The sequence below is a fragment of the Phytophthora infestans genome, genomic scaffold (genome assembly GCF_000142945.1).
Source record: "Phytophthora infestans T30-4 supercont1.60 genomic scaffold, whole genome shotgun sequence".
Taxonomy (NCBI): domain Eukaryota; phylum Oomycota; class Peronosporomycetes; order Peronosporales; family Peronosporaceae; genus Phytophthora; species Phytophthora infestans.
In genome coordinates, this window is record NW_003303699.1 from 134,742 (window position 1) to 149,853 (window position 15,112).

Below are 15,112 nucleotides of genomic sequence, written 5' to 3' on the forward strand. Positions count from 1 at the left end.
AACATGGATGCAAGAATTCTGTGAAGCACCAGGAAATATTGGACGTATATTTGTCGAGACCATGCAGACCAAGGTATAGTATTCGTTCAATTTGACTATCGATACCTTAGCTAACGTGCAGTGTTGAATGTAATTAGCGAGTTGCGACCTGCATTACATTGCAAACCCAGCACATGAGGCTGATGTTCGAGCAATTCCCGGAGGTTCTTTTGATCGATGCAACCCACGGCACCAATGCTTCTAAGTACAAGGTATTTTCGTTCATGGCGCACGATGTTTTCGGCCACGGACAGTTTGTTCAGCACGCCCTTCTGCAGAATGAACGTCGTCACACTCTCGTCACTGCAATCGAGGAGTTTAAGCAGAACAATCCGGCATGGACTCGAGTCCAAAGCATACTTATCGACAAAGACTTTACGGAGTTGTCGGTACTCAGGGCAGCGTTTCCGGATGCCTCTATACTGCTCTGTCAGTTTCACGTGTTGAAGTATCTGAGAGAGGCTGTGGCATCTTCGGACTATGGTTTCACCTCATGGCAAAAGGACCAGCTACGCAGCACATTCAATTTGCTCGTGTATGCTCCTACTGAGGCAGCCTATTTGAAGCATCGTCGCTACCTCCGCCACCTTGTGACATTTGGCGTTGCTTCGGGCAGTTCGAGCTTACTCGGGCAGGCTGTGGCTGATTCGGGCTCAGTTGGGCACTTAATGTTGGATTCGAGCTCAGTCGGGCACTCAGCGGGTGATTCGGGTCCAATTGGGTTTCGCGTTGGTGATGCGGACTTAGTTCAGACTCAAGCCGGCTCGGATGCTCACAATGAAGCCGAAGAGGAATGCGACCCCAATCTGCATGCGTTTGAAGCCTACTTTACGAAGAATTGGGATAGCTGCAGAGAGCTATGGTGTGCATACAAGCGTCAAAACACGGTTACTCTTGGAAACAATACTAACAACCGCTTAGAGTCGGCATGGAAGCAGCTTAAAGAGTGGGTTGACGCGTTCATGGATCTGGACGAGTGCATTGCCTCCATCATGTACTACCAGAGTCGTCAGGAACGCAGCTTTAACGACCAAGTCTTTAAAGTGACTTCCGTCCAGCATACTCACTACGATAAGGAGATGAAGCATGTTGCCAACCTCGTTGGCCAACACGCTTGTGAGCTGATCTACAAGCAGTACACGTTTGCCGTCGCCCAAGCTTCGTATCAGTATAATGAGGTATTTCCCGGAGTATACGCTATCCATAGCGAATCAAGGTCGGAAGATGCCCTCGACGAGCCTCGAGTCAGTTACACGGTTCACTAGAATAGTTGGACGTGCTCATGCCTCTTCATGGCGACGCGCTTACTTCCTTGCCGGCACATACGGAAAGACATGAAGGTAGAATCTGTAATCCCGACTCAATTGCTAAACGAGCGGTGGCTACTAACTACGGTCCGATCCGCTGTCAACCTGGATTCGAGCCACGTCGGTGTAGCTGTCAACGGGAAAAACACTACAGACATGGAGGGCCTTGCGTCTCTTTTCGCCGGGGTTTCGGACGAAAAGGTGCTCGTTCCCATCAATTGTAATGGAAATCATTGGTGCGCTATCATGATCGACCTATCGACCGAAAGCATATACACTTACGACCCGATGTCATCATCCTATGCGGCCAGCGTCCGAGCTATCGCGCACAAATTGGTGGGGGTCCTACCGATACCGAAGGATAGGTATCATCACCAGTCGTACGTATCGAGCATTGGTATCCAGACCGACAACTACAATTGTGGCATTTACGTTCTCTTGGCATTCGAAGCCTTTACGGGAGCTTCTGACGTGGGATATGTGAACAAGCAAAGGTTGCAGCTTCTACGATACCGGTACCTCTGTATGTCTGTGTAAGTTTCTTCGGCATAATATGAGACTTTACATTTCTGATGCATTTTACTCTGACACTGCCTGGGATGTCATTGAACTTGGCTACACTTCACTGAACTATTTATCCACCGATACATGATTCGCATGTATACATCGAATGCCCCCATTCGGGTAGCTCGGACACATTCGGGCGCACTCGGGTGTGCGCAAATTTTAAAGCATGTTGCCATTCGGGACTGCCATTAATAATACCGGTACAGTACTGTATACGTTACAGTAATGGCATTGGCACTTCACGGTGTAGTTGTATCAATAATGTACTGTATTACCGTGCAATGCACGCAGCTCTTCCTAGTTAATCCACAGCGTCATTACAATCGCAGCTATCGCCATTAAGGACCACGTCGTCGTTGTGGCCACCCCGCTGACCGTGCTGCCTCCCAGATCCGTGCCATCCGCACCAATGCGCGACTGGCTGCTGCTGGTATCACCGGCGTCGTATGCTGCCTGGTCCGCAGCCGATATGGCCGGAAAGTTTGTGAGATTCACGTCCAACTGGGCGTCGACGGTCTCGGTCTGCAGCACCGTCAATAGTGCCGCATTCTCCACCGCCAAGCGAGGTGCGCCGGTAGCATAGCCTTCGGGGCAACTGGAGCCCTGAGCCACAACTTGCCACGTCGTACGGTTGTTGTTGCTCACGCAGGCCACGTGACTGATGCTTGATGAGTCGGCCACGCCGTACCACCGGCCATCAGCAGCCGAGAGCTGCACGGCCGTCGCTGTATCCACGTCCGGCTCATTCTTCGCCCAGGACCAAACCATTGCGGTCATTATCGCACCGTCCAGTCCGTCGGGGGCTAGGATATTCACTCCGGCGTCCACAAAGACGGGTAAGGTCGAAGCATTCACGTGACCAGGCTCGCTGGCCGTGTCCACTTCAGCTCCACCACCACTCATCGCGCTTTCCGTGAGCGTGGCATAGTGTAATACACTCTTGAAAACACGAACCAGCGACCCAGCGTTCATCGACTCACCGAAAAACGTTCCCGACGCGCCGGTCGAGCTGCTCGGGACATCCGCCCAACCAGCACACAATTCGCGCATGTAGAACATTTGGTCGTTCGCCTCGGGTGTGGTCACCAAAATGACTTGCTTGCCTTGACTGATGAGTTCTTGCAGCGTAAAGCCGTTCCAATCGCCGCCAGCATCGTCAAAGTCTGAAGGAGAGAAGAGCAGGTCGCCAAATATGGTCGTGTACAGCTCAAGTAGGGCCTCTGACTGCGAGTACGTGCCCACCTCGTCGCCAATCTCAGTGTAGAGCACCACCAGATCATCCGGATGGCTCGACAACCACGTGGCGATCTCGCCCAATGACTCATTGTGTAGGCGCTGCTCGTCGGCGCGGATGCCGCTGAGCGACGGCAAGCAGCCCACTAGCTCTGATCCCCACTGTACCGTGCTGTCTTGTCCACTGGCGTCCAGTACAGATTCCAACGAGGACACTAGTGCAGATGCTGCGTCATCGACGAATGCGACGCCAGAGTCCGAGCAATGAGCGCTACGCAGTGACGACGCAAAGAAGTGCACGTCCAGCTCAAGGAAACGTACGCCCAGATCCAGTTGGTCACTTAAACTGAGAAACTGGTTGCTTGTGCGCATATACGAGGCGGCATTCGAGGCGTTAAGCCTCGCGTTGAAGAGCTGGTCGCGGTTGCCGTAGCCATGAGCCTGAGTGATCACACTGTTGTGTGTTGCTGGGAGTTCTGCGTAGCACAGCGTCTCTGAGTAAGTCAGGTTGCGCTGGTACGTGATCGCACGTGCCACCCACGGCTCGATGAGAGCAGATCCAGCCTCGCACACTTTGCTACACACGTCGTCACTATCGCAAAAGTCCAGACGTATGCACGTGACGTTCTCTGGGGATGGAGATTTGTTGTTCACGGCGGTGGTGCTGGATGAGGACCCGGCGGTGGAGGTTGAGCTAGTCGCGAAGGACGGCGCTGTGCAAGTGGAGTCGAAACTGCAGTCTGAAATGGTGGAATACAGCGCAGTAAACTGGGACGCGGCATTCTGTCGGCCCGTGATCAGAGTGAACAACTCGGCCATCGAATTGCCAAACAGGTGCGTCGCCACCGCATCGACGCTCTGGAGGAACGTCGAAAGGCCCGAAGCGCAGCAGGAAGCCTCGTAGTATGAAATGTCTCCACTCCCCAGACCGCTGGCGAGATCGCTCGTCTCCAGCGACGAGCAAACGTCGCTCTCGGATGCAGCGTACAGCGGCACTCCTGCCTTGAAGATGATGGCTCCGAGCAGCGAAGACTCGTCGCTGGTCACGACTCCAGACAGGTAGGAGCTTAGAGGCACAGAGCAGAGCTGGTCGTCTGCACTTGTAGTGGTACACATGGTTTGATGCAGTCCGTTGATGAGACTTGAGAGGGTCTGCGCTAGTGTTTGCCCCGTTGGGACGATGAGTTTTGCCACTTCGAGGTATCCATTCAGCTCACTGCAGCACGGTGCATCGCTATCCAGCAGTGAAATCAGCTCCGGTAGTAGGGTGTCAGCGCAGGGGCCCGCCTGAGTGTTCATGACGTTGCAGAAGCCCTGCAATGTGCTGCTGTCGTCGCTCCACGAGGACAAGGCACTCGCTAGGTCCACCGACCCCGACCCGGAGCCGCTGGAGCCCACGACGCCTGCAAGTAAGAGGTTCAGCACCTCGTTGAAGGCAACAGAGTCGTCCGAATCTCCGTTCACCAGCGAGTTGAGCGTCGTGAGGTTACACTGCGACCCAGACCCCGCGATGGACGGGTACAGCTGCGCGATGTTGGTGGCGATACAGCCCTGAAGCCCCGCGACTGACGGTAGTGCCGAAAGGTACGTGGACAACATGCTGCTACTGGCGCTGGCGTTGCAGGCCGCCTCGTCGTCCGCCATGACCGACTGTTCTTTCAGTAGTCGCAGATAGATTTGCTGATCATCGACGCTTAGCTGCCGATGCTGCGCCTTGAGGCCCAACGTTGATGGGAGCACTGAAAGGACCGTTAGCAGCAGCAGAGTGAGCCACGCTCGAAGGAGGGCCATGACCAGGTGACACTAAAGCACTGCGTAGCAGTTCGCCGTTTTGAAAATGAAGGAGGAGACGGAAAGTTGAAAGTTCAGATGAACTTGTACCTTTGACTATCGATTAAAGCCGCAGATATCCGTTACACACCTCGGTCCATTGGTTGAGCACGATCACAAACCCTTCGGTTAAGCCCGTTTCGCCAGCCGACCGTTGGACTGACGGTACGACATCCTTGAGATCGGCACAGAAAGCAAAGCAGCGTGATCATTATGCATGTACAATGCATCCAAGATCCATGATGGTTGCGTGGCAAACGTGATGAATGAGCTATCGAGCCCTAACAAGGAATATTTTCAGTGCACCAAAGCGCAGCAACAGCGTGAATCTCTGGCAAGAAGGCCTCTCCATTTACGATAAATGCGATAGAGAAGTCTGTATCATCCGTTAGACACACCTGCGATAGGGAAGTTACCTTTTCATCTCCGTTGAAGACCGCTTTTTAATCAACCACGCTGCCCTGATGACGCACTGACCCCGTAAACAAATCTTGTGCCGCTGGAATGACTCGTGGCCACTTCGAACGATTCGTTTTCGACTTCAAGTATTGTGCTTTCTACTCAAAAATGAGGAAAAACAAAAGGCGGCGAACTTTTACAGGTCTGCTGTTAAGTGGTCAGTGCGTCGAGCCCACCACGTTGGTATGCCCAGAGAGGGGTGGGTGGTGCGAACAGACTCCAACCAGTGCTCCTGCTACTACTATGTAAAAGTTTTTGTCTTGCGCGCACATTATTTGCGGTCGCGCTGCGTACGGTCTCAGCGTTCCTGGCGTCTGATTTATTAATCACCCGCGCTGAATGGCCTATGAAATCGTCATCCTACCATACATCATACGGAAACATTACATGCGACAGGTTTCCACACACTACAAGCTCAGAGCAGAGCGCATCGGCAACGTTTCCCGTGTCAGCAAACGGTAGTGGATCTCCGATCTAACGTCTCGCCTGGTAGCGCAAGAGGACCCCCACCAACGGGTGCTGCATCAACTGATGGTGCACGCTGTGGTGGTCGAACACGTGTATCGCCACATTCGGCCCGTGTATCTCCATATCCTGAGCGTACTCGGACGCCAACGGAGACTCACCCAGGTCCAATACGACGGCGTACACCTCCAGGCCGAGAAGCACTGCCAGCGACCACGACTAGGGCATACTCAACCCCGGGTCCAGTGTCATCTGCAGCCCAACGAGCGTCACTTCTTGGAGCAGCAAGATCACCTGGTGAATCAGCTCAAGCTCGACCTTCAACCAGCCCCTGGTACAGCTAGACAGCCGCGGACTCCACGTTCCACACGACGTCGAACATCACCCCGATCTGCATCTCCTGTTGGTCAACCTGAGCAGCAGATACCAGCATCCCCAGCGGACGCTACTTCGCATCAATATCAGCTTGTGGTTCAACCTAAGCTGCAGCTGGTGAGTTTTGACCAATCATATCTAAGTGTTGATTTTTCAGACTATCCGTCAATCACCCTCGGTATCCAATTTTCACTGGAATTGACAATATCATCAGCAGCTAGCAATCTCCTGTCCTACTTCGCCAAAACGTTAAGCTTCTCCTAAATGTAGTTGTCTAGACGGCCGTTGGCAAGGGAGGAACGCTCGCGTTTGTTCTCTGCGTGGCCACATTGACTGCCAAGAGGCTGTTGAGATCCATTTCGCGTTGGACTGTCGCAGCACCAGCTTCGAGGCGAAGCGCAGTCAGCAACGCCACACTAGTCGAGGTGGGGCAGCTCGAACCTTTGCCTTCAACCCACCGAATGACGTGGAGGTGTAGGATAATGCGTCCAAGGACACGTCCTAAAGTGTCCTTATTTGTCCTAAATTTTACAGGAGACGTGTCCTAAAAAGCGACTAATCCGTCGCTACAGAATAATATAATTTGTGTCCTCCAGATTGTCCTAAATCTCATTTGTTTTTACTTTTCAGTAAATTTACATAAGCGTTACTTAATACTCACATTAGCGCTACTTACTGCCCTGAGCACACAACCAACCATTTCTCAATCTCCACCACGGCAGCTAAGCGCCATGGACCATCGCGGCTACTCCTTCTACATCAAGCGCTCGTGCCCTGAATCAAGCACTATTTACTACGTCTGCAAGAGGTTCCGCAAAGATTACAAGGCTAAGATAACTGTCCAATCAGGTGCAGTTGTAGCAGACGGGGTCCTACATACGTGCGACGAGGCGGTTCCACAAGTCATTGATATGCGAAGTGAAATGCACCCAGAGCTACAGCGACGCAGCGTCAGCAACATGGCTACCTCTCCACCAGTTGTCTGGTAAGAGGTGTACCACGGGATCAAGCGCCTCCACGCTGCCGACGACGCCACGCTCACTATCATTCCACGCGCACCTGTCGTCTCTATAGTGAAGCAGACACGCAAGGAGTGTACGGGCGGCGATGTATATGAGGCCATACTCTCTCCATCAGTACGCCGTGTAAGCGACAAGGACACTAGGTCCTTTCTACAGTTTAGTTTGGCGTACCCCACATAGCCAACCACCGATTTATCGCATGATTGGTTTTGGGCACACTGATTTGGTTCTGATACTGCGGTATCCGAAGATTACCCTTTTCATAGATGGCACCTTTTTGGTGGCACCCAAACCTTTCAGCCAATGCCCGATTGTGATGGCGTTTGAGCTTGCCGTCAATCTCTACGTACCCATTTGCTACGTGTTGGTTCAAGGCAAGTCGCAAGATATGTACTGGCGGGTGCTATAAGAGCTCATCATTTTGAGCAACAGGCAGGTGAGCCCTGAAAACGTCACGTGTGACTTCGAAAAGGCTTTAATTAATGCAGCTCTAGAGCAGTTTCTCCGTGTCAACCTCGTAGGGTGCCTGTTTCACTGGAAATAGTCACTACGTCGTAAAATAGCCGATCTACGCATTCCAGACTGCCAAATCAAGAGCGCGCTCAGCCCGGCAAACTTGACACGCTTGCTGTCATCCCTGTGAACCAAATCGCAAAAAAGGTATGGACTATAATATTTCTATCATACCTATTTACAACTTGAATCTGACCTTTTTGATGTAATGTGTTTTGAATCTCACTCTGTTTGCAACTTTTTTAGGTGTTAAATACGTCCACAGTATTGGCAACGAAACTGGAGCAAAGACATAGTGGAATGCATTCTGGAAGTATTTCTTTTAAGACTTGGATGGAAAGGTATGACGCCACGACGTGGAATGATTAGGAGATGGTGCGTGTTGAGGTTGATGTGATCTACCAACAAACCATTGAAGAAGTACAATCGCGACTTTGCGTCCCGAATGGGTATACGGCCTTTAAGTCTTTATTGAAGGCATCAAACGTGAGACTGCACGCTATATCCGACGTATCGAGTATATCAAACACCTCCGCCAGACAGCCTTTCAGCATGCCCCACCCACGAAACTGGAGATTCCCGAAGACTACAAAACCTTTGAGTAGATGCAGATAGAATTAAGGTACTAGCCTCCTAATACAATTTCCCCTTGTGTAATTGCTGTTGTGTTAAAAAACTGAAAAATTATTATAGCTGAATTGTACTGATAAAAGACTGTCGGAAGCTAGTAGCGTTGTCCTAATAGGACAGTGCATGATGGGTTTAGTGTTTTTCTAATAGGACAGTGGTCTGAGTTGCTGTCTGTCCTAATAGGACAGACAAAGTGTTTAGTTGTCGAGTGTCCTATTAGGACACGCGGAGCTTGGCTTGTTTCGTCCTAAAACGCATTGTAGTGTCCTAAATATTGGTTTGCTTATGAGCCGATTGCTAGTTTTTTTTCAGATTTTAGGACAATAGGACAATTTAGGACTTCAAGTAGGACGCATTCTCTCCTACTGTTCGTACAAGAAGTTTCATCAATTCAAGGTACCCGTTGAGCTCGTTGCAGCACATTGCATCACTTTAAATAGCTTAATCAGTGCAGGCAACAGCGTCTCAATGCACGGGCCTGCGTTCGTGTTCATAATGTCGCAGAACACATAAAAAATGGTTCCCCACGAAGACAGCGTGGACTTTTAGTCCGCCGACCCGGAGCTGTTTGAGCTCATCGCAACACCTAACAGGGTTTTGAGCACCTCCATGAAGGCAGGTACCGTACTCGAGCCCCCGTCCACCAATGAAAGAAGATATAAAAGATCACACTTTGCAACGGCGGGGTAGAGGCCAAATATGTTTGCATTGATGCACGTCTGATCCCCTTCAAAGGCGAGAAGAGACTTCGAGGGGCCGGCGAGAAAACGTCTCTCGCCGTGTTGTCCACCATAGCGCTTTGCTCAGCCAACAAGCGAGTACTCAGCTGCCGGTGATCCCAGGCCCACGAGGACATGACAGAGACAAAGGCCAGCAGGGACCGAGTGGACATTATGAGAAGGTGTGGAGATTGGCGTGTCGAGCTCCGCCTGATCACACAGCTCTGAGGAACTTGCTTCTACTGTTACGGTATAGTATACGTGGGACGATCGTATTTTTACGCGACAGTTAGTGTATACTTCGTGTATAAGAGAGAGGGGGTTGTCACCTTCGAGGCTTCCTCCTCTAATCCCATTCCTTCTCGGTGGGCAACAAGCTCAAGTGTTCCTGCGCTTCCTTCTCTTGTCTCGCGTTCAGCTCTACACTACTGCGGTACCCCGCTAGGTTACTAGCCCAAGCTTCTGTGTGGAGTTACCAGAGAACGTTGAGTGCAACACAGTCGAGAGGTAACGTTCCGGCTGCCACTATGTATCGAGCCACGTGACTGAGGAATAGGCGAGCGGAGCCTGTCTGATAGTAAGTTCGAAGTTTGAACAAAGTGAAAATTTTGTACAGTAGGTGTCCATGATAAACCGCGGAATCTTAAATGTTATTAAGGGTTATAATCGTAGGTACCGGTACCTTCGGTATGCTATGTACATAATAATAGCCAACACTTGCTGGGACATTTTTTGAGTTTAAGGAATAGAACTAATACTACCATAGACCCACGCCTAAAAAGAACCGAACCAGAACCACAGTTCTGATAATTACTCAGAACCCCTAAGAATCGGGAACTGGGTGTTGAGAATTTGTGGGCTCGGAGTTTTAAATGCGAGAGGACAAGAACCGCGACTTTTCAGCAACAGGTTCTCTTTCAGTCCACAGACTGACCCTATTCAGAAAAGGGGTGCAAAATATTAAATGTACGCTCTGTGATAATTGTTGCGTGAATGCTGTCAAATGAAAGAAAGTCACCGGGGTATAATAGAGAACTTTAGATTCTGAAATAACTGGAATTAGACTTTTCTTCGCTCAGAAATATATTTCCAGTGGAATAGCGGCAATATACAATATTGGAATATCGATCGGTAATCTATCCGTCATTTATTCAGATTTTATCCAGAGAGTCGTTATTCCAAGCCTTGCGTTATTCCAGAAACTAAAGCTCTCTAATATCTACAGCTGTTCACTCTACCACCTTTTACTTTCAGCAAGTTGGCCCAATGGCGCTTCTTGTTGCTTTCGCTTGGACCCACTTGTCTCGGCCGAACATGCTGCAACAGCTCGCCTTTTCTCGATGTTATGGAGCAATTGCCGTCTCTCTCGGCTGCACTTTGGGCCATCTTGCAGCAATTACTTCGTATTATATTTCTAAAATTCATAAATTTGAATACCGGTAGTATTTCACTTTTATTTTTTAACACAAATAATCAACAGGCCAAAGCAACACCAGGATTTCTCAGAGCTGGATATTGACAGTCTCGTTCACCGCACTAGTCAATCGCTCAATCAAGAAATCGAGTGACTCGTCAATCGTCGGGAGTTGGTATTGGGTTACCGAGTCCTTCGTGTCGATAGCGGTGTCGGAAATACCGTTGGAGTCGACGCCACCAGGACTCGTGGATCCATGCATCGAATCCAACAAGAGCGGGACCATCAGCTCGAAAGTGGGAGTTGTTGGCTGTTCCACTGTAATGCGGTTGGGTAGGACAACACCGAAGCCCTCGCCGACTTTGCATGCAGCGAGCAAGTCGTCGTCAATACGGTGTTCTTTACGACCAGAGGACCGACGTCCTTTGCGCAGACCACGCATACGACGCACCACTTTCTCGTGGTACTTCTGGGCGTGGGTCTGCACTTGGCGGATGGAGCGTGTGCCGACATACGCCGCGACCTTGCGCCACGGACCGTGCGGGTAGATCTTGATGGCGACGAGGAACTTGGAGTGTTCTTCTTGGGACCAAAGACCGGTAATCATCGTCGGTGGTGATAAGTGTACGTAGTGTTAGTACGTGATGAGCAGTGAGAGGGTAGATTGAAAAGTGTTTTGGCACCACGCTTGAGCAATGGTGGCATTGGCATTGAGTGCGGTCTCAAAAGCTGCTTTCCATTGACCAAGATCGCTGCTAGAGGCTGGAGACGCCAAAGCACCTTCCGGCTGGGGATGCGGCACGAATGAATTCACCGAGAGGAGGGAAACAGCTAAACGCAGAGCTCCCGGTGCTCTCTGTGGTCGATTCAGCTATGGTGCAATCCGCTGTATCAAGTCATTAGCCGCTATTTAGCCACCCGCCACGAAGACTTGCAGACTGTATCGACGTTCGAAGCTTAACCTCACCACACGTGAATATTGTGGACTTTGTTCGAAGATTTCCACCGCTACCACTATTCACCCCTTGATTAGCGTCTTGACTACGCTTATTAGAGAGCCCGTAGCTGTGTTGCAACGATATCGGTTCATAATTCATCTCGCATCCAGTCTCACTGGTTGTCGTCGCATTGAGCCACGTATCACTTCTACTATCTACAATAAAGGCACTCTTCTTTAGTAGAACATAACAACTCTATGACTGTAATTGAGACTTTGGTGTTGTGGTGGACACGGCGTCGAAGAACTCGTCGTCGTCGCCATCCGTTTCTTCTGCGGCTTCGCTCTCATCGTCGTTGATGAAAAGCTCCAGCTCTTTCGCATGTCCACTCGGCAGGTCCACGGCAGCGATGACCTGGATGGACGCCTGGAACGTGGTCAACACGTAGCCTTCGACGCCTTTGCCGCCGCCGTTCGTGAAGAACGAGATAAATGCGATCTCAGCCACGAACTCCGAGCCTGGGCCACACACTCGTGGACACTCGACCATAAATGCGCACAAAATAGGGATCAACATGTCGGCGTTTGAGGCAGATTGATGCAACTTCTCCGCGAAGCAGCAGATGCTTCGGAACGCGTCACAAAGCAGCACCAGCTTGAGCAGAGGCGAGGTCGTCTCCTGCATCATCGTGACCATTGTAGCTTCCGCTTTCTGGAGATCTTCGGCGAGGACAGAGTTCTGAAGGTTCTCACCCTCTTGAGGCAGCTGTAGCAACGCAGAAGAGTGATACTTCTGTTCCCGGCGAATATCCACCAGATTATCAGCGAAGGAGGCGTCGGCGTCTACGAACGCGCGCTGGAACTCGGCGAACACCAAAGCGTGGATGTCGTCGTAAACGATCCGTTCGACAGCAAGCGTGCAGCTGCTTACAGCTTCGGGAGTGCTCGCTAGACTCGGAAAGCACTGGAGCGTGGCACCCAGCACATGAGCCACGTACATCTTGGTGTCCTGAAGCGTGTCTTTGGCCATTGCGCGAACAGTATTCAACTCGGTGACGTGGACACTACTGCTTCCCGTAAAGCTCGGTCTCCTCATCTTCCTGCGGTGTCTAGCTGTAAAGCGCCGGCGGAAAGCCTCGCACAGCTGCACATTCATTTGTCCTAGAAGCTCGCTGGGAGCAGAGAAAATACCGAACAGAAACCGGTACACTTCAACGTCCTCGGGTCTGGTCTCGTGCGCTGAGCTCGTCGTTAACGTCTGCGTGTCGTCATCTTCCTGGCTCTGTGGCCGCGCGACTGGGAGCTGGAAGCGACGTAGAAACTCTGCATCTTTTCGACACGCCTCGTCCGAGGGGGCTCCGTCGAAGTTTTTCTTGCAGCTCCAGCAGATTTCCATCGCCCACTCGCCTTTCCTCAGTCGCTCCTTTTTGCGCTGTGCCGCCTTCACTTTGCTCTGATGCGTGACTGTGGCCGCAGCCGCCGCACTCGCGGTGAGTCCAATGCCGGCCATGACCGTCTCCGCCCCCACACTGGCCACCAGCATGTTGAGGCCAGCCAATACCCCGGCGGCTGGACCCATGGCGATCGCCCCCACTACGCCCCCAGCAGCCAATACTGGGGCCAGTTTCTTGGCATACTTGGATGCTGTCTGGAACTGCTGTTTCTGACTTGACCCTCTTTTTGTCATCACCGCTGAAGCGGCCCCTACAGCTGCAACACCACTGCTACTATTCAGCTCCTCAATCAGCGTAGCTAGCGTAAAACTCTCCGCTTTCTTGTGTCCTTTTCTGTCTTTTCTCTTATGGCTCTGTTGGTCTTTCTCAGGCGGTGGGAACAGCAGCGCGTCTGCTGGCGGTGGGGCATGGCTACACATTGGCATGAGGCTCTCGTGGCCTCTACAGTATCGATGAGTATGCGAGAAGCTCACGCACTCTCGATGTGCAAATTTGCCGCAGCTCAGACACTGGCAGACCACTGAGTTTGAAGACCTGATAATAGGAGCCGAAAAACTCCTTCTTCTGACATTGTTGGGCTTCCCGATAGCAAGGAGACGCTCATGACACAGCAAACATTCCCGGAAGAAGAGTAGGCTGCGGTCTACAGTTGGCAGGAGATTTTGCTTGACTGAAGAGAAGCTGTGGCCGTGCAAAGGGTCTGAGATGGAACCTGCCGTGTCTCGGAGGTAGGCGCTAGTGATTGGGTATGGAATTGTGGACGTTGTAGAGCGATACAGCGGGCAATAAACACATAGGAAGAGACAAGACGCGCACACAGAGGTGGGGGAGTGGATAGAATGATAAGTGAAACGTGTAAAGCGAGATATGCGGCGGGGAACAAGGATGGCGACCGTACCTTAGTGCACCGTTCATGAGCATTGTTCAGACTGAGAAAAGCGAACTTAAAACGAACTTACCGAGAATAATGTGGAATACTTGTACGGCTGCTGCATTTTTCAGATTCATACGTTTTTAAGCAAAACCGAAATGTCGCTGCTTTGGCAAAAAATTCTAAGACCGGGGTTTCACCGGTATTATATCTTACGAGCCTATTTGGAAACAGACTTTAAAGCCGTGGTTTTAACCCCTTGAGCCCGAGGTAGTACCGTACCCCCTTGCTGCCGAAACCCTAGGCGCTCTAACGTGTATCTGCGGGTAAGGGCTAGTATGCAAAACAATATATAGTTTGGTAACGTGTATATGTGATAGAATCATGCTAAACCTAAACATCGTGAAAGACATCTTTCACTATGGTGTATGGTCCAAACTGACGCCTGAAAGTATACATGTTTACACTAATAAACTGTATGATGAGCAGCAAAGTGAGTACATAATTGTGACAGAGTCGTTCAATTGCAGAGCAGACACGTGCCCGAAAAGTGCATAACAACGCCATCACAAAACATGTGCAGCGGACCAGAATTATGTGAAATTAATAATACAAAAATCAAATGAAAACGACAGACGCAATTGATTTTCAATCCGTCGCCGCTGCGTTGGTTGAGCGACGGGCGCGCTTCTGCTGGCAGGAGTTGCTTACAATAGACTCGTTACTGGAATCCTCATCGCTGGCACTGCCTAGGGCCGGATGTTGCGCAGGAGCCCGTGCACGAATCGTCCGTTTGACCCCGCGCTGCGGAGCAGGTGCCAGGGCCCCATTGCGCCACGACTTGTGCCAGATGTCGAAGCAGGAGAGCAGCTTGCCCTTCAGGGTGTGGCGTTTCTTCTCGCACAAGAAGACTCGCCAGGCCATAGGTTTCTTGGACGCCGTTTGTAGCCTGCACGAGCTACAGTAAGTCGACGAATCACCGCCACGACCGGTCTTAGTGCCTTTTAGCAATGAGCAACCCTTGCAGGCCCTTGTCCGTCGCTTCCGCCCTTGAATTGTTGTTGCCTGGCCTCCACCCGTCGTTAAGTAGCGGCTTGTGGCTCCCACGGTGGATTCTAACAGCATTAGTATCCTTTAAAGCCGTTGCTTGAAAGATCTCGTCGGCAATAAGTCCTTCCCAGTCTTCATCTCTAAGCTGGCAAAGCTCGAGGTGAAGCTGTTTCAAAAACTTGACATGGCTAGTTTTGGGGAGATTGGAAGCTGCTCGAGCAGCATTG

The 15,112-nt window shown here is 51.1% G+C and overlaps 4 protein-coding genes across 4 annotated transcripts; 1 reads left to right on the forward strand and 3 right to left on the reverse strand.

Moving 5' to 3' along the window:
- Positions 1–2,210: 2,210 nt before the first annotated feature.
- Positions 2,211–5,077, reverse strand: PITG_17556 (uncharacterized protein; the record flags this gene model as incomplete). The annotated part of the gene is made up of 2 exons (XM_002896392.1): positions 2,211–4,885; positions 5,068–5,077. 2 exons carry the CDS (start codon positions 5,075–5,077, stop codon positions 2,211–2,213), a joined length of 2,685 nt encoding a protein of 894 aa, XP_002896438.1.
- An 889-nt stretch (positions 5,078–5,966) lies between these two features.
- On the forward strand, positions 5,967–6,753 carry PITG_17557 (uncharacterized protein; the record flags this gene model as incomplete). The annotated part of the gene is made up of 2 exons (XM_002896393.1): positions 5,967–6,234; positions 6,554–6,753. The coding sequence occupies 2 exons, from the start codon at positions 5,967–5,969 to the stop codon at positions 6,751–6,753; spliced, it is 468 nt and encodes a 155-aa protein (XP_002896439.1).
- Positions 6,754–10,591: 3,838 nt separating this feature from the next.
- On the reverse strand, positions 10,592–11,218 carry PITG_17559 (myb-like DNA-binding protein, putative; the record flags this gene model as incomplete). Its single annotated transcript, XM_002896394.1, has 1 exon — positions 10,592–11,218. The coding sequence occupies one exon, from the start codon at positions 11,178–11,180 to the stop codon at positions 10,662–10,664; it is 519 nt and encodes a 172-aa protein (XP_002896440.1).
- A 548-nt stretch (positions 11,219–11,766) lies between these two features.
- PITG_17560 (uncharacterized protein) lies at positions 11,767–13,389 on the reverse strand (the record flags this gene model as incomplete). The annotated part of the gene is made up of 4 exons (XM_002896395.1): positions 11,767–12,530; positions 12,579–12,782; positions 12,825–13,173; positions 13,228–13,389. The coding sequence occupies 4 exons, from the start codon at positions 13,387–13,389 to the stop codon at positions 11,767–11,769; spliced, it is 1,479 nt and encodes a 492-aa protein (XP_002896441.1).
- Between the last annotated feature and the right edge of the window lie 1,723 nt (positions 13,390–15,112).